The 24,020-nt window shown below is 41.2% G+C and overlaps 1 protein-coding gene and 1 pseudogene across 4 annotated transcripts in view; both read left to right on the top strand.

Moving 5' to 3' along the window:
* Positions 1 to 1,224: 1,224 nt before the first annotated feature.
* On the top strand, positions 1,225 to 3,679 carry LOC140625091 (transcription factor BTF3 pseudogene; annotated as a pseudogene).
* CFAP91 (cilia and flagella associated protein 91) overlaps positions 1,868 to 24,020 on the top strand; it is a 104,377-nt gene continuing 82,224 nt past the window's right edge. Inside the window, exons 1-7 of one of the 4 annotated variants that reach the window (XM_072812341.1) lie at positions 1,868 to 1,887; positions 2,010 to 2,127; positions 11,320 to 11,418; positions 18,162 to 18,238; positions 18,750 to 18,907; positions 19,693 to 19,776; positions 21,794 to 21,850. In XM_072812341.1, coding sequence (XP_072668442.1) covers positions 18,774 to 18,907; positions 19,693 to 19,776; positions 21,794 to 21,850 — 275 coding nt within the window. In that variant the 5' untranslated portion in view covers positions 1,868 to 1,887; positions 2,010 to 2,127; positions 11,320 to 11,418; positions 18,162 to 18,238; positions 18,750 to 18,773. Of the gene's footprint in view, positions 1,888 to 2,009; positions 2,128 to 7,865; positions 7,986 to 11,319; positions 11,419 to 11,762; positions 12,001 to 18,161; positions 18,239 to 18,749; positions 18,908 to 19,692; positions 19,777 to 21,793; positions 21,851 to 24,020 lie in introns of those variants that run through there. The other 3 variants (XM_072812342.1, XM_072812339.1, XM_072812340.1) reach the window with 3 other exon arrangements.

The following is a 24,020-nucleotide window of genomic DNA, read 5'->3' as shown; positions in this document are numbered from 1 at the left end:
GCGCCTGCGCAGAGGAAGCTAACAGAGGCAATGAAGTGCGGGCGCTTCTTCGACGCAGGCGCAGAGAGGCGCGGGGTGAAAGGGCAGGTTGTGAGGCGCCCCGGGGGCGGCTGGAAAGGCGGCGACCGGCAGGTATCTCCGCCCAGCGGTGGGAAACAGAAGCCCGAGAGGGTGAGATGACTTGTCCACGCCCACCAGGAGGAACCGCTGACGAAAGCCGGTTCCCCGCCGAGTCACGGATCGATTCCGCGTGTTTCCTGCTGTCGGATGGTCGGCCCGCTCCTCCCATTTTCTGATTCAGTTAAACTTGATGAGCAAAGACATTTGAACAGTGCGACCCACCGGTGAGAGGGGAAAACGCGCCTGCCGTTCTCCATGCACCTTAATTTTTTTTAAAAAAAGATTTTATTTATTTATTTATTCGTGAGAGACACGGCAGAGGGAGAAGCAGGCTCCACGTAGGGAGCCCGACGTGGGACTCGACGTGGGACTCGACCCCGGGTCTCCAGGGTCACGCCCTGGGCCGAAGGCAGCCGCCAACCCGCTGAGCCACCCGGGCTGCCCTACACTTTAATTCTTCGCGAAAAATTGTTCCTAGCTCCCTTTCTGAGTGATTTGATTTCACTATGACTTGTTCTCACTCGTAGGGCAGAGAGACCAGTTAATGAAGTTGAAAAATGACTATTTCCTTGGCACGTCTCGAATTCCATTAGGTACATAAGTAAACGGATGCCTACTATTTGCAGTTGTGGAGGGTTGTTGTGTTTTGTGTTTGTTTTGTTTTGTTTTGTTTTTCCTGTAGAGAATTGTTGGGAGAAAGGGATTGAACTTATTTTTTTTTTTTTTAAAACCAGGACTTAAAGGCGTCAGAGAGCTGCCTAGTGATTGATATTTTGGGTAATCAAACTTCTCAGTATCCCCTAAGCAAGGTTCGTTTCTGTATGCTAGAGATTTGGTTCGGGGAATCCGTAGGTATGGCTGTAAACTGGCGCTGTATAGAAATGATTTCTCGGTTTGTGCACCTGGTCTCCCGAGACCCCCTGAGCGCCACCCCCCCCCCCCGCTCCCCTCCCCTCCGCGCGCGGTCCCATTTCTGCTCCAACAAGAGGAAAGAAACCATTGTGAACGGGGAGAAACTCGCCAAACTGCAAGCACAGGTGCGCATTGGTGGGAAAGGAACTGCTTGCCGAGAGAAGAAGGTGGTTCACAGAAGAGCTGCAGCAGATGATTAAAAACAAAACAAAACAAAACGAAACAAAACAAAACCTTCAGTTCTCCTTAAAGAAGTTAGGGGTAAACAATATCTCTGTTATTGAAGAAGTGAGTATGTTCACAAACCAAGGAACAGTGATCCACTTGAACCACCCTGCAGTTCAGGCATCCCTGTCAGCGAACACTTGGACCATTATAGGCCATGTGGAGACCAAGCAGCTGATGGAAATGTGACCCAGTGTTTTAAACCAGCTTGGTGCAGACAGTCTGACTAGTTTAAGAAGACTGGCTGAAGCTCTGCCCAAACATCTGTGGATGGAGAAGCAAGCACCACTTGCCACCAGAGAGGAGGAGAAGGAGGAGGATGAAGTTCCAGATCTTGTGGAGAATTTTGATGAAGCTTCTAAGAAAGAAGCAAACTGCATGGAGTCAACTTCTGAAGAAGATAAAACTTGAAGAAGTTACTGGGAGCTGCTCTTTCATATTATGACTGCTTTTTTTTTTTATGACTGCTTTTTAAAATTTTGTTCATGGATCTGATAAAAATCTAGATCTCTTAATATTTTTAAGCCCAAGCCCCTTGGACACTGCAGCTCTTTCAGTTTTTGCTTATACACAATTCATTCTTTGCAGCTAATTAAGATGAAGAAGCCTGGGGATAAAGTTTGAAACAAGGTTAATAAAGTTCTTTGCCTAGGAAAAAAAAAAGAAAGAAAGAATTTCTGTGTATTTTCCAAATTACAAAAACGATCTCCATTTATTCACTACTGTTGTTTAATATCTTGCTATTCAAACAGTGCCTCTTGGACTGCCAACATCAACATCGTTTGGAAAAGTAATGTACAATAAACATGGCTGAATAAATCAATGGGGAAAAGAAAACAAATGGAAGAAAATTGAACATCACATCAGAAGGTGGGTCTCTGGGGGCCCCTGGGTGGCTCAGTTGGTTAAGGGGTGCTTTTGGCTCAGGTCATGATCCTGGAGTCCCCCGATGGAGCCTGATGTTGGACTCCCTGCTCAGTGGGGAGTCTGCTTCTTTCTCTGCCCACCCCACTCCTGCTGTCTCACTTGCTCACTCTCACATAAATAAAATCTTTAAAAAAAAATGCATCTGTGGATGCATTAAAGGTCTACATATGAAAGGTCAAACTAAGAAATTAATAGAAGGTAGTGATAGTAGAAGAGCTAATCTTTTTTTCTTATTAAAATAATCATCCTAACTCTAGGGGTGCTGGGCTGGCTCAGTCAGTGGAGGGTTCGACTCTTAATCTCGGGGTCATGAGTTCAAGCCACACACTGGGTATAGAGATTACTTACAGATAAAATTTTAAACAATCATCCCAACTTGTATAGCATGTCTCTGTTACTGAGGATTCCAAAATACATTAATGTAAAGTTGGTAGAGGTTATCTTTACACTGAGGAGTGGAGTACAACCTATTTGGCAACATTTCAAAATCACAAATTTTGAGTGTCAACACAAATTGAACAAACCATTTAGAATCTAATAGGGCAGCCCCGGTGGCGCAGCGGTTTAGCGCCGCCTGCAGCCCAGGGCGTGATCCTGGAGACCCTGGATCGAGTCCCACGTCAGGCTCCCTGCATGGAGCCTGCATCTCCCTCTGCCTGTGTCTCTGCCTCTCTCTCTCTCTCTGCATCTCTATGAATAAATAAATAAAATCTTTAAAAAAAAAATAGAATCTAATAGTAAAGAGAGACAGTTTTATCTGAGCCCACATTAGGACAGTGCTCAGGAAACACTCTTCATAGGGAGGAAAGTACTCTGGAGAATGAAAAGTTTTTACAGTTGTGTCTTTTTCACATCTTGTAAAAGCTCAAAAGATTATAGATTAGCATATAGGCAGGAATCATGAGTTTTACTGTAAAGGAATGCAGGGAACAGAAATGTTGATTGATAACTCAGGCACAAGATGGGTTTTCCTTTAGGCTACTCGTTCACAAAGCATGTGTGCATTGCATGTGTGGCAGACCATATATCAAGCTTTTGGTTTGAACAAAGTTTATGTACAGTCATGCTAACTTAGAAAGAAATCTAAAATGGCTTCCCTTGTATATAAGGCCTTTTAGAGAGTTTCTTTCATCATAAGTTAAAAAAAATATAAAGTTAATTACATTAAAATAAAGGCTTGCTGTTTTCTGTAGGACATATTAAACAAAGAAGCTATTAGACTGATGTGGCACTAATGGTGCAGTGATGTACATTAAGCAAACTGAAAGTTAAGCCTACAAATACCTCAAGGTTACAAAATCAAAATGCTAAGGACAACCATTCACAAACAGCCAACTAAGGTTTTAAGCTGTGGCCAATCAATAATATACTTTCTTCTGCTTTTTCTCTGTAGAGGCCTCTCTCTGAGCTCCTGTCAGTGGAGTGAGTGTTCCTAACCATTTCTGCTGCTCAATTTGTAACAATTTTTGTTCAAATAAACTCTTAAAATTTTTAATATGCCTCAGTTTATCTTTTAATAGAAACTATAGACAAAGTTAACACACAGATGATGAATTGGTCAAAGATATTTGAAACATCTAAATCCAACAAGGGATTGATGTCTAGAATATTTAAGGAGCTTATAGAAAGTAATGATAAGAGAAGACCAACCCCAACAGAGATATGGAAAAGAGATATAAACAGTATATAGAAGCAGAAATGTTCAACTTGTTTTTGTTTGCATACTTATTAAAGGCAAGAGAATATGTAGAATAAATAGAAAACTTGAGGCCAACATTCACAAAAAGAGCTCTTCCGAAAGTGTATTAATTGTAGAAATGGAAAAGAAAACAACAGTGAAATATCACTTTTACCCATTAGACTGACAAATTAGAAAGCTGAATAATGCCAAGTACCTGTGAGAATGCAGGTTACTGTTGGGAATGTGCATTTTGGAAGGCAGTTAGGCAATATCCAGTTAATTTAAGAATAGTTGCATAGTCTGTGACTCAACAATTCTGTCTCTGGATGTGTATTCCAGAGAACTTCCCAGCAAGTCCATAGGGGACATACATGGGGATAATTGTCACAGCATGTTTATGTGGCAGAGAATTAGAGGCAATGTGGGCATTCATCCCTGCGGGGTGGATAGGGAAGTGTATTGTACTGGGCACACACTAGAAGAAATTGACAGCATACACAAAGAAACATGAATATTTTTTTTTAAAGAGTGTGGTTACTGAAAAAAAGAATAAATACATACCCCGATACCATTTACATAAATTTAAAGAAGGGGTACAAAAACCTGAAGAAAATACCCATAAGAATACATATGTATAAAATGACTTGCTTTAAACAGAATGGTTGTTTAAGAAGGAAGGTAAGTATGGGAAGAGAATGGGGATAAATGCAAATGAATAAAATGACTTTGCAAAGACCAATGATGACAATGTGTCATGCACAGAGCAGGATAAATAGGTCAATTTTCTGTGCTTGAAAAACAGGGAAAACTATACTGGTTGCATCCCACTAAATGCAATCTGGAAAACACTGCTTCATGGAGTAGTAATTGAATTTAATGATTTGATGTCCTCTTTCACTACGCTTTTAGCTGGTGCAGAATAAAGTAAGTTTTATCCTAAGAGCTTAAGCCATGTTCTTGCTTTTAAGTAAAAAATAATCATTTTGTCATAAAGACATGTTGTGAATCTGTAGATGACGTGCTGTGATCTTATACTCATTTTGGTGCCCTAACAGTAGTTAGTATGCAGTAGACACCGCATGAAGTTTCATCCAAATTATTCCAAAGAAAGCTTTATTTTGCCCTGTTGCTACAAAGAATCTTGAAGTATTTTTTCCCATAGAAAGATCTCTTATCTTAAATAAGTAGCGAGACAAAATTTTTTAAAGATTTTATTTATTCACGAGAGAGAGAGGCAGAGACACACATGCAGAGGGAGAAGCAGGCTCCATGTAGGGAGCCCAATGTGGGACTCGATCACAGGACTCCAGGATCACACCCTGGGCCGAAGGCAAGGGGCCCAACTGCTGGGCGTCCCAAGAAAAGGTCTGAACGATTTTTGCCTCTAGTACTGTCCAGTAACACTCATATTGGCACTGATAATTCTTAATAGAGAAGTCAGATTTTTAAGACGTGCTCACTTAGAATGTATAAGCAGGGGCAGCCCGGGTGGCTCAGCGGTTTAGCGCCGCCTTGGGCCCAGGGCATGATCCTGGAGATCCGGGACTAAGTCCCATGTCCGGCTCCCTGCGTGGAGCCTGCTCCCCCTGCCTGTATCTCTGCCCCTCTCTCTGTCTCATGAATAAATAAATAAAATCTTAAAAAAAAATGTATAAGCAGTTAAAATGGCAGCATAATCTTCAGCTACGATGTCTTCCATACATGATGAGTTTGTGAACCATCATTTGATCCTCACAGCATTATTATTTAGATTATAGATGAGAACACCGAGAGATGGACATGATTTGTTCAGTCACAAAACTTATAAGTGGCAGGCCTGAGGCTCAACATCTCCCTCTAAGGTCTGTGCTCTATCTACTATCCCATTTAATTTGTCTAAATGCAAGGTGAGTATTTCTTATTTTTAAATTAATCATTGATTAATATTTAATGTGCTACTAAACTTTTGTGTCTAGGAAATCAACAAGAAGAAAAGAGAAATATCTAAGAATTTAGGTATAGAAAATTGAGATACACTGTAGATGTAGGTTATAGACCAAAATACTGAAACAGCTTCTGCAATTGAGAAAAGACTTTTCTTGCTCACTCTCCTTCCTTACTTCACTGAAATAAGGGTCCTGCAACCCTCCCTGTGACTTACTAGGGTAAACTAGTATTGGCAGGCCTCAGGCAAAGCTGGGTAGCCGCTCCATCTTGCCCTGCCCCCACGTCCTTTAATGGGCGGTGTTCCAGATATTAGCAACTCTTAGTTTCTTCCTTGAGCTCTGTGACTTTTTAAATTTTTATTTTATTTAAATTCAATTAATTAACAGATAGTATATGATTAGTTTCAGAGGTAGAATTCAGTAATTCATCAGTTGAGCACTGGGACTCTTAAAACCCTTCCAACAACTGCTTCTTCAGGATGGAATAGTCTTGAAAAAATACCAAAGACATTCCAAAGTGAAATATTTAGTTTCAGAGTAGTTTACAGCTACCCTACACACGTAGGTTGCTTTTTCTTCTGCCTTTTAACTTACGAAGAGGTAAGCTTTAAGACTAATGATTTTTTTTTTTTTAATTTATTTTTTATTGGTGTTCAATCTACCAACATACAGAATAACACCCAGTGCCCGTCACCCATTCACTCCCACCCCCCGCCCTCCTCCCCTTCCACCACCCCTAGTTCATTTCCCAGAGTTAGCAGTCTTTACGTTCTGTCTCCCTTTCTGATATTTCCCACACATTTCTTCTCCCTTCCCTTATATTCCCTTTCACTATTATTTATATTCCCCAAATGAATGAGAACATATAATGTTTGTCCTTCTCCGACTGACTTACTTCACTCAGCATAGAAGGCATTTAGACTGAGTAAGAAAGGCAAAGAATGTTTATGTAAAAATCATTAGTCTTAGAAATGACAAAGACTAATGATTTTTACATAAACATTCTTTGCCTTTCTTACTCAGTCTAAATGCCTTCAGACTTGTGGGCTTGTCAGAGTAGGCACTTTGTTAGGCTGTATCAGGATACAGTGCTGGAGGCTAGCGCGGTGGAAGTCTAGGCCAGCTGGTGGCAAAGGCGGAGGCCCTTCCGGGCAGTACACCACAAGAAGCCAGATCTAACCGGACAGGCCCAAGACGGTGGAGGCCATGACAGGAAACCCTGACCAAATTGGAAGAAAAAGTGTTAACCGTTGTGTCCCACCCCAAGTAATAAATATTCTGCCTCCCACTTAACGATCAATAAAAGATAGAAACTGAAACCCCCAGGGCACGCATTGCTCCTGCTATTGTTCTTGCTCTCAAATCTCCTCAGGGTACTTTTTGTTGTAATAAGCTTTCCAGCTTCTGTTACTCATCCTCTGTGCTGCACGCCTGTCCTTGAATTCCTTCTCTTGACAGGACCAAGAACCTTTGGCAACTCCTTCAGGTCTGACTGGGTTGATGGCTCAGGAACCAGTTCACCCGGCAACATGATGGCCTTAGTCTTTGAGGAAAAATAGAGGAGTATAGAACAATGACATTTAATGTTTCCCATTCTCTTCCCAAGAAAAATCTCAAAAACCCATTTCCCCCAAGAAAAACACCATTTTAGAGAGCTGTAATTGGAGATTAAATCAGAGGTAGGTGGCATGTGGAGACTAACAAAGGATTAGATTCAAGCATCTGTTTAAGAGAGGCAACTCTGAGGTTGGTTTGATTAAGTACTTTCATATCAAGTTCTTGCTTCCCAATGCTGATTCTAACCAGCAATATTTTACTATTTTAAGCCCTTAGGGGCTTTTCGCTATTGCTATTGTAACTGCTATATTAATAGGCAGCAAGAGTTGAAATGGGGACTATAATGGACTTTTGTATAGTACAGTGAATATGTTATTGTGTGGTACCGAATGGAAGCAATACCTGTGCGTGGCACCATGTGGATGACAGCCTTGGTAATGTAACAAGCAACAAGTAAGGAAATACTCTCAGATCCCTCCGTGTTGAAAGTATTAGCTATTTTTCCTGCCTAATTCCAGGTGTGGAGACTTTACCAAGGAAGGGTAGGTAGTGGATGTTGGTGGAGGAGTGACACCATATGCTGAGAGAGAAGAATTACAAGGCCTGAATTCTCACTTCCGCAGTTCGTAAGTTCAGAGGTAATTTTGTATAGTATTTACATTTCTGCCTCTTGGGGAAAAAAATAAAAGCTTTCCAATTTCTACAGATAAATATGTGTTATATATCATGTTCTATAGCTTTTCAAGAACTCTGAAGGGTTTGAAATTTTACCCTATTTGCTTATCATAGTCCCATGAATGCTATTAGAAGCCAGCAAACTGCCAGGTCAGAGATAAAGGGTAATTCATTCCTTACAGCCATAGCAGCAATGCATCATATCGGCACTTTTGTGCCAGTTCTCTGAGCCTCAATTCCCACAGGGTGATGTAAAGAAGGCCAGATGGCATCTGCACACACTCTGAGTTGCATTACAGGAAAAAAAAATAGTGAACTTAGGAAACCCAAATCTTTAATAGTGGGCTGTAGGAATGCCTGCCCTTTGCTCAAAGGGAGACTGACTTTGTAGGCTCTAAGCAAACCTGCCCTTTGCTCCACAAATGCACACGATCTCTCTTGTCCAAGGTTGTTTCCTACACAAAGGAACGAAAGCAGACAGTACCCACCTCACAAGACAAGCAGAAACATGGCCAACTGTCTTCCAACATGGCAAAGTATAACTTTTTTTTTTTTAAGATTTTATTTATTTATTCATGAGAGACACAGAGAGAGGCAGAGACATAGGCAGAGAGAAGCAGGCTCCATGCAGGGAGCCCGATGTGGGACTCGATCCCAGGTCTCCAGGATCACACCCTGAGCCAAAAGCAGGTGCCCAACCGCTGAGCCACCCGGGCGTCCCTTGGCAAAGTATAACTTTAATGATTTTTTTAATTAACTAGTAGTAGTTAATTAGTAGTAGTACCCCTCTACAACATCAAAGTTACAAATAAACTGCATGACACAGAATGTAATTTTCTCAAGACTGCACATTATTTCTTGCTTGTGTAGCACTGCCAAAACCTAGTGGTAATACACATTTATTATCTCAGTTTTTATAGTTGGCAATCTAGGCATGGCTTAAGTAGCTCCTCTGATGAGGGTCTCACAGGACTGCAATCAGGATATTGGGTGAGACTGTGGTCTTATCTGAGGTTCTAATGGGGAAGGATATACTTTTAATCTCGGGTTTGGCAGAGTTCAGTTTCTTCCAGTTGTAGGATTGAAGGTTTTGGTTTCTTGCTGTGGTTTGGAGGTTGCCCTCAGCTCCAAGAGGCTTGGTTCCTTGCTACGTGGGGTTCCCCAACATGGCCAGTTGCTTCCTCCACCCAAGGGAGAGAGTGAACAACTCCAGTAAGATGGCCTGAACTGTCTACAGAAGACAATCACATAGTCATATATACCTCATCGCACTGGACATATTCTGTTGGTTAACGTCTTTCAGTGTATCAATGGAGGGGGCTGGCTATTGGCTACTTAAGAAAATTTATGTGATTTAGTGAGGAAAAGTCTGAGGAGGGGACATTTTAGCTGAGAACGCAAATGATGAGGAGTCAGCAGTGAGAAGATGGGGACAGGGGTAAGCAGCATTCTGGGAAGAAGGGACAGAAAGTGGGAAAGGTAGCTATGCCCACAGACCATTATAATATTGTATTTTATTTGTTTCTCTGTTTTTCCCATCATGGAGTATGCTGCACAGATTATCTCAGAATCTTCAACACCTATTCTATAGTAGACAGTAAACTTTTTCCATAAATGGATGGATTTATTAAAGTTTTTTTTTAAAGACTTTATTTATTCATAAGAGACGAGAGAGAGAGAGAGACAGAGAGAGACAGAGACAGAGAAAGAGAGAATGAGAGAGAGGCGGAGACACAGAGGAAGAAGCAGGTTCCATGCAGGGAGCCTGATGTGGGACTCGATCCCAGGTCTCCAGGATCACACCCCGGGCTGCAGGCAGCGCTAAATCGCTGAGCCACCCAGGGATCCCCGGATGGATTTATTAATTTAGGAATCATAAGTTTTCATTTATCAGGAACTTTAAAGATACAAAATGAGCATGTGAAGGCCTGTGCCCACAACGAACTAACAGTTGTGTGGAGAGAGTTGCAAACAATTAACTAATGCAAAGTGGTCCATGCTATTGGTGCTCCTATAGTGTTGGAAGAAAGAATGAAGCCTGAAGCCTCACTCTATTTGGGAGATTTGAGAAAACTGCATAAAGGTAATAAAGTCAGCACCAAGTCTTCAAGGATGCCTAAATTAGTGCATAAATAGGAAAAGGCATTGTAGGCAAAGGAATTTGCTTGAGCAGGGGCTTGGGAGTGACAAAGCATATGGCTGGTTTGCAAACCCCCAAGAAGTTTAGGGGTAAACAAAACAAGAAATATGTGTGTGGAGTGATAGCAGGCCAGGAGGCTTATTCAATAAGTGACTATGGATCACATCAAAGGACAAAGAAGTCAACTCTAAGGTGTGTGCTACTAGCCTAATGGGATCATCTGAGTATCGTAAATAATAATAATGGATTAAAACACATCAGCTATGTAAAATGTATGCATTCCTAATGATCCTAAACAAACAAAACTTTACTGGTTAACACTGGAGGTTGCTAGGGCATCAATTCATTTCTCTGAAATTTTATAATTTTTTTTTTTTTTTTTTTGAAATTTTATAATTAAAGTGAAAAATCCCAGCATTTTTCTAGTCTTTCTTCTAGGATCCCTGTATTTCAGGATACCAATGAGTGGGTGAAAGTTCTTTTTACAAAAGCATTTCCAGGTAATAAGGAAAATCCATTGAAAGTATTAGAAAATCTAGTGTTCTGCGATAAGACTTACAAGATATACTAAAATACAATGGATCTTTTTTTGATAGGAAAAACAAACACAAATGACATTTTGGCTTTGACCAGGTCAATTTGAGTACGTACTGAGTATTAGATGATATTAGAAATGATTTTGTTAGATATGATAACGGTGAAGTCAAAAAACATCTGTTATCAGTTTGAGATGCACATTAATTTTAAGGGTAAAATACTGTCTGAGATTTGAAGATTGAATGTTTTCAAAATATTCAAGCACAGAGCATCTGTATCAGTTTGAGACGCACATTAATTTTAAGGGTAAAATACTGAGATTTGAAGATTGAGTATTTTCAAGATACTCAAGCACAGAGCATCTGTATCAGTTTGAGATGCATATTAACTGTAAGGGTAAAATACCGTTTGAGATTTGATCTTCAATATTCAAATCTCAGTATTATTGAAAATATTCAATAAGAAGATTGAATATTTTCAAAATATTCACGCACAGAGCAGGGGAGAGGACGAAACCAGATTGGCAACGTGTTAAATAATTGTCGATTCTTGGTGACGGGTACCTGAGGCTTATGAAAAGTGAATTCACTTTTGCCAATGTTTAATATCTTCCTTCACAGTTTTGAAAAGCAGAAGCAGCCCCGCGGAAAGGGGATGTCCGAAATGAAAGACCCCAGTTACTCCTGAAGGTTCCGAGATTTCCCAGGGATTTCCGAAAGGCACGAACCGTAATTGCCGGACGGCTGCTCACTCGCGCGGCGGCCGCGGGCTCCCCGGGGGCGGGCCCGGGCGGGGGGGCGGTGGAGGACTCGCGCAGTCGGGGCCGCCGCGGGAAGCGGGGACGTCGCTCGCCTGCCGGGCGCCCTCCCGCCCCCTCGGCCCCCTCGACCCCTCGACCCCCTCCTTTCCCATCTCTCTTCTCGCGGGGCCCCGCCCATCCTCCCGGCGCCTGCGCGCTCGCCTTCCCGTCCAGCGCCTAGCCCCGCCCCTTCCGCTCCCGCACCCTACCGGGGCCGTCTCCCACGCCAAACCCGCCCCTTCCGCCTCAAGCCCCGCCCCGCGCGTTCGCCCCGCCCCTGGTCCCGGCGCGCGGACGCAGGTTACCATGGCTACCGTGCACGCCGCGGCCGGGCGTCGGTAGTGGGTCCCTAGCTGGCGGGAGGGTCAGGGCTGCACCATGAGCCGCGTGGTGACTATCGAGGAGCCCCCGCCCAGCCCGCAGCTGCCTCAGACCCGGTGCAGGGAGAAGCCGGGGGCCAGCGGCAGTGTCTCCGCCAATCGACCGTATGATTTTCTGTACGGTAAGCGCTGCCCCGGACCTCCCTCCTGGGTCGTGGAATCCTGGGCCAGGTGGGCTGCGGGACCTGGGGCGCGGTGAACGGAAGCTGAGCCTCGGGACAGATTCCGCGCCCGCGGGTATCCTCTGTCGGGTGGGCACTGCCCCGAGGTCCCCCCCCGCCCGCCCCCGGCGGTGCTCCCCGCGGGCGTCGGAAGCCGCAGGTGCGCCCGGTCCCGGAGCCCCGCGCGGGATCGCCTCGCTGTTCCCACCGTCTTTTCCCTGGGGACTTGCACAGCCTGAAGCGGTCCCGGGTGTTCTGTTATCCAGGAAAGCAGGCAGTGATTTGCTAAATTTGGAGATTCTCTCAACATTCGCACATTCCACCTGTGTGAAGGGCCGGACCAAAAGGACGCTCCCGCTCCGGTTCTCCCGGCAGCTCCACCTTTGGCTTTGTAGATAAGGAAGGAGCAGTCTTATCTCACCTTTGTTTTTAGTTTTCTCTTCTTAAAAAAACAAAAACCTTACTGTTACTCATCAGAGCATTGCTTATAAACTAGGTCCACTAAGTTCCTGGAGTTCTTGAAGTACTGGTTTTATACATTTTTGCAGCCTTTGGGTGTCTTCCAAACTATTCCAGTGTTGGTGCATGTGCTCGCTACTTCATAAATGTTTACTGAAACTTGAATTTATTATAAGAATTTTAAGCAGTTAAACGTGAGTTGTTTTTTTTTTTTCTAATATCGCCCTCCGCAGTCTCATGCTCTTCACTTGAGCCTTAGGTTGCTTTTAAACCATGTGGTAAAAAATAAAATAAAATAATAAAATAAATAATAAAATAATAAAATAAATAAAATAAAATAAAATATATAAAATAAAATAAAATATAAAATAAAATAAAAAATAAACCATGTGGTATCTCCTCTAGGATTCCCAGAATCTTCTTTGAATGGGAATCCATCGGTTACCCATTTCGTGGTATAGGGGGTATGTAATGGTTGCGTAGCTATTCTGGCCGGTGGTTTTCTTTATTCACTCTTGGTTTCATCTTGTAAAAGAAGTCTAGTAAACTGTAAACACATCACTACAGTTTCAAAAGTAATTTGGGAATTGGATAGACCTCTTCAGTAAAGAAAGGCAAGAATTTATCAAGCTCGTCTCTCTTTTTTTTTTTTTTTTTGGCAGAAGGATTGCAAAACGTTTCCATATCCCTTGCAAGGAAGAGAAACCCACTCAGAATAGGCCAAATAAAGTTTGGATTGTTCCAATAAAACAGGCAGTCTCACAGCTGTTAATGGACGGGAAGCAAGTATAGCCAGGACAAAGTAGAACCAAGACAGGGAAGGTTAGAACTAAGGTGTGGTACCCTTCTGTGTGATTTCTTGGGCCTTACGGTTTTTTACCTTGTTTAGGTTGTCAGATTTAGCAAGTAAAGATACAGGATGCACACAGTTAAACTTGAATTTGAGAAAAATAACGAATAATATTTTAGTATAAATTTTTAGCCCCATGCAATATTTGGGATATGTCTATATAAAAAGTTATTCATTGCTTATATGAAATTTAAATATAACTGGGCATCCTGTATTTTATCTGGCAACTCTAACCCTTGTTTTTTTCTGTGCATATGTTTCCCTTCTTCCATCTGACAGAAAGCAACTTGTTTATGGATTTCTCTTACTATGACAGGGACTGGAGTGGCAGTCTCCATGACCTCTTGTCCTAAAGCTCACTACCAATTGTATAGAGTCCTCGTGTATCTTAGCTGAAAATTGAAGAGAGAAATAAGATATGTTGTTGACAAGCCAATGAATTGACTGGCCTGGGTCAGATTTCCACCCTGGCAGAGCTGTGGTGGTGGTCAGTTGTACACATATGAACACCTTTCTAAGCCTTTTCACCCTTTCCTCGCTCCCACCCCTCAAACCTAATGGCCTTTTCATCATAGTTAATTGTCTGCAAGGCTTTTGCTCCTCTAATCAGCTTTGGATGTCTTCACTAAATGTAATTTTTACTCTTCTGATCACTCTAGCAATTAAGATAGATTCTAATACCTTGTTTTTCTTAGTATTAAAGTTAACATCATTTTCTTAATAGATTTTTACCTCCTTTATATACCATTTTGCATTTTACTTTTATTTTTTTATTTTTAAAATTTTTAAGAAGATGTTATTTATTTATTCTTGAGAGACACACAGAGAGAGAAGCAGAGACATAGGCAGAGGGAGAAGCAGGCTCCATGCAGGGAGTCCAATGCCGAACTCGATCCCGGGACTCTGGGATCATGCCCTGAGTGGAAAGCAGATGCTCAACTGCTGAGCCACCCAGGAGTCCCTGCATTTTACTTTTAGTTTTTTGGTAAATGCTTTGTATCTCTCAAGTGCCTCCCAGAGTGACCACCATACACTGTCACTTTCCTGAATTTGTATATTGATTAGTAGCTACACTACTGCCCTGATAATTAAAGCTTTTAAATATATGATATAGTTTTCCAAAAATGTTTTAAAATGCTTTCTAGGTTTGTCATAAACTCTTTCCTCCTTTCTTTTCCCCCAGAATATGCAATTCATTATACTTTTGCCTAAAAGTTTACATACTTCCTCTCTCTCTCATGATTACTTGGTTATGACAACTTCCTAGGCTTGTCACAACAGTTTCTACAGTATGGGTAAATTGGTTGAGGGACTTTTTCATGGTTTTCGTAGGAAACTTTAATCCATAAAATTCATGGAGTATTGATAATATTAGGCCTGGGAGCCAGAAGGATCGGAGTTGAAATTCTGTCAGTAAGTGGCTAACTTCTTGAAGCCTCAGTTTCCTTCCCTTTAAAAAGGAGCCCTAGTGCCTACCTCATTGAGTTTTTGTGAGAATTAAATGAAATATTGCACATAAAGCACTTAATACTTACCTAGGAATAAGCAAGTGATACCTGGTGAGTGCTATTATCTGGGCATCTCAGAGGTCCTACTGTTGCCTTTCGAGCACTGATTATGATCACACTTGTAGGACACGTCGCAGAATGTGTAGTCATAACTCATACGCTATTGTGCCATTATCTTCTATAGGTGGCAGGAGTGTTTCTGTAGATAGCATGCTTTTGTACTCCTTATGGGAAGAAGAGGAGGATGGCTTGTAATTTATTATTCAGACTTAGGGGAAATGTAGGCTAAATTCATTTAAGAGGAACGACACAGTTAGAACCATAGACCCAGTGACATCTCTTAAATCACTTAAAATAAGAGTATGAATAGAAATTTCCCTTTGTCCCGTTCTGTTCCCAGTATATCAGACAGGTTGAAGCTACAGCCTTCTTCCCTTTAAGCAAGTACATTCATTCGGTCTTCCAATACGCTAGCCTGTTATTTGGGGCCATAAAATTTGCCTTTGTCATTTCTTTTTTTTTTTTTCATTAAAAAAAAATTTTTTTTTGCCTTTGTCGTTTCTAATCAGCCCCATTTCCATAATTTCCCAACTTGAATCATAGATATGGATTTGGGTGCTGCAGCTAAAGAAGAGTATATCTAAAGGTGATGATTCCCAAATACATATTCGCTGGTCCAGACTTCTCTCTCAAACTGTAGATTTGTGTAGCAAATTGCCTCTTTTGGGACGCCTGGCTGGCTCAGCGATTGAGCACCTACCTTCAGCCCAGGGCATGATCCTGGAGTCACAGGATCAAGTCCCACATCTGACTCCCTGAGAGGAGCCTGCTTCTCCCTCTGCCTATGTCTCTGCCTCTCTCTCTGTGTCTTTCATGAATAAATAAATAAAATATTTAAAAAACCCCACCAAATTGCCTCCTTGTTTCTCCACTTGGACATATAATAAACACCTAAGGCCTGCTTTTCACATTCTCCCTACAAACCCACAGGCTTTCCTGTGTCAATTGATACCAACCCCATACTTTAGTTACTAAAGTCCAAAAATCTTAGAGCCATCATTGTCCCCTCTCTCTCTCTCTCTCTCTCTCATACACCATTCCAATCCATTAAAAATTCTTCTCTGTTCCACTTTAAAAATAGATCTAGAATCCTGCCCCATTTCATCACTTCTATTGCCATCACCATCATCTCTTCTCTAGGCTCACTGCATGAGCCTTCTAATAGGTCTCCCTGTCCTTTTCATAACTTCCATACAATCTGTTCTTCACTGGGTAGCCACAATGAACATTTTAAAAAAATATTTATTTTAGAGTATGCATATGCATGAGTGGGGAGAGGGGCAGACAGGCAGAAGGGGAGGGAGAGGCAGAGGGATAGGGAGAAAATCCCAAGCAGACTCCTTACTGAGTGCAGAGCCCTATGTGGGGCTCAGTCCCACAGCCCTGAGATCATGTCCTGAGCTGAAACCAAGAGTCAGATGCTTAACTGACTGAGCCACCCAGGAGCCCCTACAATGAACATTTAAAAATGTAAGTCAGATTTTGCCCCTTCTCGCCTCAAAATCTTGCAGTGGTTTCCCACCTCACTCAGATTAAAAGCCAAAGTCTTTTTAGTGGCCCACAAAGCCCCATGTGATCTAGGCCCCTGGTAACTTGTCTGACCTTTGATCTGCTATATTTTGTCTCTCTTCCTCTGTTTCCATGCCTTTGGTCTCTGCTCTTTTTCAAACATGTCAGGCATGCTGCCATCATAGGGCCTTTGCTCAAGCTGTTTCTTTGCTTCACATGCTCTTCCTTCAGACAACTGTGTAGTTAACTCCCCACTTGCAAGTCTGCTTAAATGTCACCTCTCAGTGAGGCCTGCCCTGACTACGCTGTGTAAAATTGCAACCCAATCTCCCTCACTTGCTCTTCCCCGACTTTTTTTTTTTTTAGTAGCACTTACTATCCTCTAATGTATTGTATAAAATGTTAGTTTGTTGTGTTGTTTATTGCCTCTCTCTCATGAGGTCAGGGACCTTTATCTTTTTCCTTGATATGTTCTAGGCACCTCAAACATAGTAACCCATCAATAAATCTTTCATGAATGAAAGAGAGCTGAGCCTCCTGTAGCTTTCCAGCCATGGGGAGAATATTAAGTGTCTACATCTAATAAATCATTTTTGTTGGGTAACTGAGGAGTTTTAAGACTCTAGGAATTGACTCATGTAATCTAAATTAAATTTAAGTTACCTTTAAATCACAATAACAATTAGTAATTTCTGTGAAGATTTATGTTGCCAAGTGATCTAGACTAGTTGGTCAGTGTATTTGTTTCTCAAGAGATGACTACTTAGGAAATCAAGTCTGTATCTGATGGTAGCTTATGAATTTAATGTCATATTATTTAATTTTAAGGGATGGTATAATCCTAAATATTCTCTGTTGCTTTAAAGATATACCTATCGAGAATAAAGGGGAAAGGAAAAAAAATGAGTGGGAAATGTCAAAAAGGGAGACAGAGCATGAGAGACTCGTAACTCTGGGAAACGAACTAGGAGGGGTGGAAGGGAGGTGGGTAGAGGGTGGGGTGACTAGGTGATGGGCACTGAGGGGGGCACTTGATGGGATGATGAGCACTGGGTGTTATTCTATATGTTGGCAAGTTGAACACCAATAAAAATAAATTTATACTAAAAAAAAAAAAAGATATACCTATCAAGCCCATACTTATAATAACAGAGTAATCTTTTGTTGAACTTTGGAGAAAAAATTTAGTCCATCATCAACATCCTTCTAAATTTAAGGAGTGAATTATAGCTGATTTTATTTATTTATTATTAGAGAATGACATTTTCTTACTATGTTTATCAATTCAGAGGTGACATGTTGTTAAGAGTTTGTATCTTTCCCTTGTACTGAATATGAGAGGTAGTGTTCCAGTATGTTATTTCTTTTACTTGCAAATGAGTATAGTTAGTGTATGCGGGGTCTTTTGTCTTAGAGTATTTCCTGGGCTACCCAGACCCAGAAGGTAGTTTGTTCTTAGGAGAGGAAAGACAATGTGTTTAGATTTTGGTGCTTGAGAATATATCAGGCCTTCTTCTTACCTTCCTATTGCATAAACTGACTTTGGAATACATAGAGAAGAAATGCATCTAACAGACTCTCACTGGTGGTAGAGATGTATGAGCTGCTGTAGAGTTAGGCAATATCTAAATCTTGTAATTTGTTTTCCAATTAAGAAATTACATTGTTTTGCCATTATTCTCAGTCAAGAGTAGATATATTCTATTCCTTATACCACTTTATTGTTGATTTTGCAGATCCATTGTTTATTGTGTCAAGTGAGAAAGATCACACACAGGCAAATATCCAAGCTAACCTGATTCGAAACAGACTGGTAGGTCTAATTCATTCACTAAGGCAGCCTAATGAATTTCAACCACCTAGTTTTGCTAACCACACTGATCAGATTGACTAATAATCAGAACACCAGTGGATTTTATATTCTGCAGAAATTACTCTGCCATGATTACTAGGGGACATCTTGATATTTGTGGCCCAGTGTGAAGATTAATTAACTAATAGTGAATAAAAGAGTCATTATAACCTAATTTATTTCAGTGGGAAAAGTTATATGTGCCCGTGATAAAGAATTCAAGTAGTACAAAAACATGTACAGTACAAAGGAATTCTAACCCTCAGCCCCCTTCTCATGATCATCCACTGTCATCAGTTTCTTGGGTATCTTTCTGGAGATATTCTGTGTATGTACAACTACCCTTCTTTCTGTGCCACATACACTGTTTTATAGCTGTCAAAAAATTTACAAAAATAAATAAAATGCTTTAGAAAATCTGAAGGTAACATTTTGTCTTTTTTTTCCCCCTGCCTCCCTGTCCTAATATTAGAGAAGAGTTCCCAGGTTTAGAACCATGTTCAGTAACTTGATCCATTATCCAAGATATTCTCTGTATTGGAGCAAGGTTGACCCTGTCCCAGCATTCATGCGCCGGGAATGGAAAGGACAGGAGGAGAAACACAGAGAAGGCCTCTGGCAGCTTGCTATGTAAGTGTCTGGTAGCTTCAGCTGCTTCTCATGTTTTTAATGAATGCATTTTTCTTCTTAAGATTTTTTTATTCTGCACTTTTTTAAAAGTACAATTGTTATACCTAGATCAATGGACCCCAAATTACTCTCTTAAGTCCTCTGACCAAAATGAGCTGGATTCAGGGGCAATGGTTATGGGTTTATAGGTTAGTAGATGTTCTCAGAAGCTTGGAGTGAATATATATATTAAATGACAGTTTGCTGCCAAAGGTAGAGGTAGAGGTGACTGAATTTGTTTCTTTGATCCATCTTAGAAATTGTAACTATACCCTTCTGTTAGTATCTAAATATATATATATATTTGGAGATTTGCAGCCAGAGCACCTTCAGAGATAAGTATCTTGAATTCTTTGTTCTTTTAATTATTTACAAGTCATACCTAGGAAAGTAAAAGAAAAAAAGCTACCTTTCAACCTGGACATAAAAAGTTGTCTCTTAAAACTCTGTTATTCCTATGGACTATTGATTAAATGCATGCATTTTTGTATGTGAGTTTTCATAAATCTACTCTTTTCTTACTCTTACTTTCTCTTGTTAGCCCCTAGTTTCCTGGTTCAGGGAAAGTAATTGTTATCTAGTCTGAGATGTAGGTCAGTCAGATGCATGTTGTAGAAGACTTTGGTCTCAGTTTCATCAGATACCCTGTATATCTTCTACTTTGTAGATCTAAAACTATTAAATATAGAAATTATATTTGGAAATGACATGTCAGACTTTAATAATGTTTTCCTGCTTCATTTTAGAATGGATACATCTTTCCAGATGGCTAAAGAGGTTTATGAAGATCCTGACGTGACTGGAAAGAATCGCTATAAATATTTTGAAAGGTAAAAAGTAATTACTAATGAAAATGAGCCCTGGATTTTATTAGAAAATGTTTATGGGGTACCTGGGTGGCTCAGTGGTTGAGCATCTGCCTTTGGCTCAGGTCGTGGTCCCCAAGTCCTGGGATCCAGTGCCATATCGGGCTCCCTGCAGGGAGCTTGCTTCTCCCTTTGCCTATGTCTCTGCTTCTCTCTGTGTCTCTCATGAATAAATAAATAAAATCTTTTAAAAAAAGGAAGAAAGAAAGTGTCTTTATGATAATGATAGCAGCTATCACTTTTGAGTGCATGCAATGTGTTAGGTACCAGTTTAGTACTTTATGTATATAAAATCAATTTTTTTAGACTTTATTTTTAAGAAATCTCTACACCCAATGTGGGGCTTGAACTCACAGCCCCGAGATCAAGAGTTGCATGCTCTACCAAGTGAGCCAGCCAGGTGCCCCTATATAATTAATTTTTACAACAGAAATGTAGGATAAGATGTATTATCCCTATTAGTAAGGAAGCTGAGACCAAGAGAGGAGAAAACAATTGCTTGAAGTCTCTTTTTTTTTTTTAATTTTTTATTTATTTATGATAGTCACACACAGAGAGAAAGAGAGGCAGAGACATAGGCAGAGGGAGAAGCAGGCTCCATGCACCGGGAGCCCGACGTGGGACTCGATCCCGGGTCTCTAGGATCGCGCCCTGGGCCAAAGGCAGGCGCCAAACCGCTGCGCCACCCAGGGATCCCTGAAGTCTCTTAAGTTAGCAAGTGGCAGATCTGGGATTACAGCTAAATCTGCCTAATCTCAGAGGTATTAGTGTAAGTAAGAATGTATATTTGAGAACAAAATGAAGTCATCAAGTCAAGTGAAGTACAGGAGAGACACCGTGATAGTCATAGTACATGGGAAATTGTTAAAAGTGGGCAAATAGGCGACATTCACTGTCTTTGTGTGAATCTTGCCAAAACTAACATGGTTGAAAGTTTCACTTTGTTTCATTTGTGATCAATAATCATGTGATAATCATATAGTTAGATTAAATTAAAATAAAGATCTCCCTATAGGTCTTATCTTGTTAGAAAAATAGTCTTGATGTCACATGTACATAAGCTTCCTTGAAAAAGTAAATTTGTAGTCTACATTATTATTTGTGAGCAACCTCCTTATAGAAGTTTTATAATGCTGACTTTTTAGAGAAATGGTAAATTTTTCTTTAAATATTTTATTTATTTATTTATTTATTTGAGACAGTGAGAAGGAGAGAGAGCATAAGCAGTGAGAGGAGCAGAGAGAGAGGGAGAAGCAGACTCCCCACTGAGCAGGAAGCCCATGACTAAGCGGGGCTCCACTGGATCCCACAATCCTGAGATTATAACCTGAGCCAAAGGCAGAAGCTTAACCAACTGAGCCAGCCAGGCGCCCCGAGAAATGTTAAATTTTTAACACAGGGATGCCTGGGTGGCTCAGAGGTTGAGCATCTGCCTTTGGCCCAGGGCGTGATCCTGGGGTCCCAGGATGGAGTCCTACACTGGGCTCCCTGCAGGAGCTTCTTCCTCTGCCTGTGTCTCTGCCTCTCAATCTGTGTCTCTCATGAATAAGTAAATAAAATCTTAAAAAAGAAACACAAAATAGAAATCTTCCCACTCTCAGATCCCTGGGTGGCACAGTGGTTTGGCGCCTGCCTTTGGCCCAGGGCACGATCCTGGAGACCCGGGATCGAATCCCACATCGGGCTCCCGATGCATGAAGCCTGCTTCTCCCTCTGCCTGTGTCTCTGCCTCTCTCTCTCTCTTTCTCTCTCTCTGTGTGACTATCATAAATTAAAAACAAAACAAAACAAAACAAAAAAAAAAACAAAAAACAAAAAGAAATCTTCCCACTCTCTAGTGATTTTGTGCCCAGATTTGAGGATTACCAGGGTGGGATATTCAAGCTCACTGATTTTCAAGGATGAATATGGAAATTAGAGTAAAGCTCAGAGAGTACACATTGCAAAAGTCCCACGCGTTTGTGTTCTTCTTTCTCTGCAGGCCTTTCCTTCCATTTCATCAACAGGTGCCCTTCAATGTTGTTTTTGCAGCAACCAAGTAAGTAACCATTATTTTACAACTCTTTTTCTAGTTTATTTATTGCTTGTTCCCATATTTGTTACAGAATTCCAATATTTTTCAAATTCCAGATCACAAATCATTACAAAGTCATGACATATTTTACTGGGGCATGGACAGCATTTTTAGGAAACGAGATAGAAAATAACCCAAAGCGTCAGATATATTGAGGATAATTGTGGTATTTTTGCTAATGACTTCTGTTTTGGGTAGATATATATACATAAGTTCATATGTCATGGTTATGATGTAAAATGTATTTATTATATGGTATGGTAAATAAAAGTCAAAAAATGCTTTAATTACCCTCTTTTGCATCCCTGAAACACACACTTATTTGGCAATAGCTCTTTAGCATTTTATCAGGAAAACTAGGGGCACTGTGATCCCAGGGTCCTGGGATTGAGTCTTGCATCTGGCTCCCCTAGGGGAGCCTGCTTCTTCTGCTGCTTGTGTCTCTGCCTCTCTCTGTGTGTCTCTCATGAATAAGTAAATAAAATATTTTTTTTTTTTTTAAATATTTTTTTTTTTTTTTAATTTTTATTTATTTATGATAGTCACAGAGAGAGAGAGAGGCAGAGACATAGGCAGAGGGAGAAGCAGGCTCCATGCACCGGGAGCCTGATGTGGGATTCGATCCGGGGTCTCCAGGATCGTGCCCTGGGCCAAAGGCAGGCGCCAAACCGCTGCGCCACCCAGGGATCCCAATAAAATATTTTTAAAAATATTTTTAATGTATTTATTAGAGAGTGTATGAGTGGAGCAGGGTGGGGGGAAACAGAGGGAGAGAGAGAAGCAGACTCCCCATTTAGCAGGGAGCCCAATGCAGGGCTTGATCCCAGGACGCTGGGATCATGATCTAAGCCAAGGGCAGATGCTTAACTGACTGAGCCACCCTAGTGCCACTGTCTTCTGATTTTTTTAAGACTGTGCATGGATACCTTTGGCTCTTCTGTAGATGGAGAGTGAATTTCTCACCCTCTCCCTAAAGAGAGCAACTTTATGTGGTGTCAGTTTACCCAGGGACAGCTGCAGACTTGTTTTCAGTGAAATGCTCTGTATGAGAAAAGAGGAACATATGAGATCAGTAGATCCCTATAGATTCGTTTGATAATTTTTTAAAAGCAGACTTACTGGATCACCTTCTTTGGAGTTAATAATTACATTAGGTCTAAAAGTTGTTCAGTTAATCTTGGGAGTTCTAAGGTCTATGGTGATGAACACTAGGCCTCTTCTTTTGTAAATAACTGTGACAAGAGGGACATCCTCTAAGAATTAAACCATAACAGTTGACATCTTAGATACTCTCTTTCTTAGAACTTTTAAAGGAATTAATCAGTATCCCTGAATGAAGTCAACTCTGGAATTCTGGCAGGGTTGAATTTTTGAGCAATGAGGATAATCCATCCTAGGTTAGAAGGATGGACTTGTCTGGGGGACCAGCTGCCTTCTCCAGGCATACCTTTTCATGGTTAGCTGATGGAGTCTTTACTTTGGACTCATCTAGGCATCTTGGTAAAAAGGATAAAAAGTTAATATTTTTAAAAAGTTCAGTGGTGGTTATTAGTTCCACATGTAAGGAGCTTGGCAGTTGCCATTTGTCCTAAAAACAAGTAAAAAGCTGAACAAACTGAAAAAAGCAACAACTTTTCTTGGATCTGTAGGAAAGGGGAGGATTTAGGGTAAATTGCTGCCCTCAGAGAGTCAGACAGGTTATCTATTTTTTTAAAAGATTTTATTTATTTATTCATGAGAGAGAGAGAGAGAGAGAGAGAGAGAGGGGCAGCAACACAGGCAGAGGGAGATGCAGGCTCCATGCAGGGAGCCTGATGTGAGACTCGATCCTCGGACTCCAGATCACGCTCTGGGCTAAAGGCAGGCACCAAACTGCTGAGCCACCCAGGGATCCCCAAGAGTCAGACAGGTTAATACAAGGAGGCATGGCTTCCCAGAATCCCAGAGATTCATGAGCAGAAATCACGCCAGAAACCAAGTCCAGGTAGGAAAACCTGAACAATAATTTATTAATTGCTGGAGGCTCTGAGAATTAAAATTCTAGGGGGACCTAGTCACTGGGGCTACCACAATTCTATGAGATGAGATTTACCTCCGAGAGCTCAACTAGCTTATCACAGTAAATATTGGGGAA

Source organism: Canis lupus, chromosome 35, assembly GCF_048164855.1.
Source record: "Canis lupus baileyi chromosome 35, mCanLup2.hap1, whole genome shotgun sequence".
NCBI lineage: Eukaryota > Metazoa > Chordata > Mammalia > Carnivora > Canidae > Canis > Canis lupus.
Note: the sequence above shows the minus strand (reverse complement) of the source record. Positions and strands in the feature narration are given on the sequence as shown.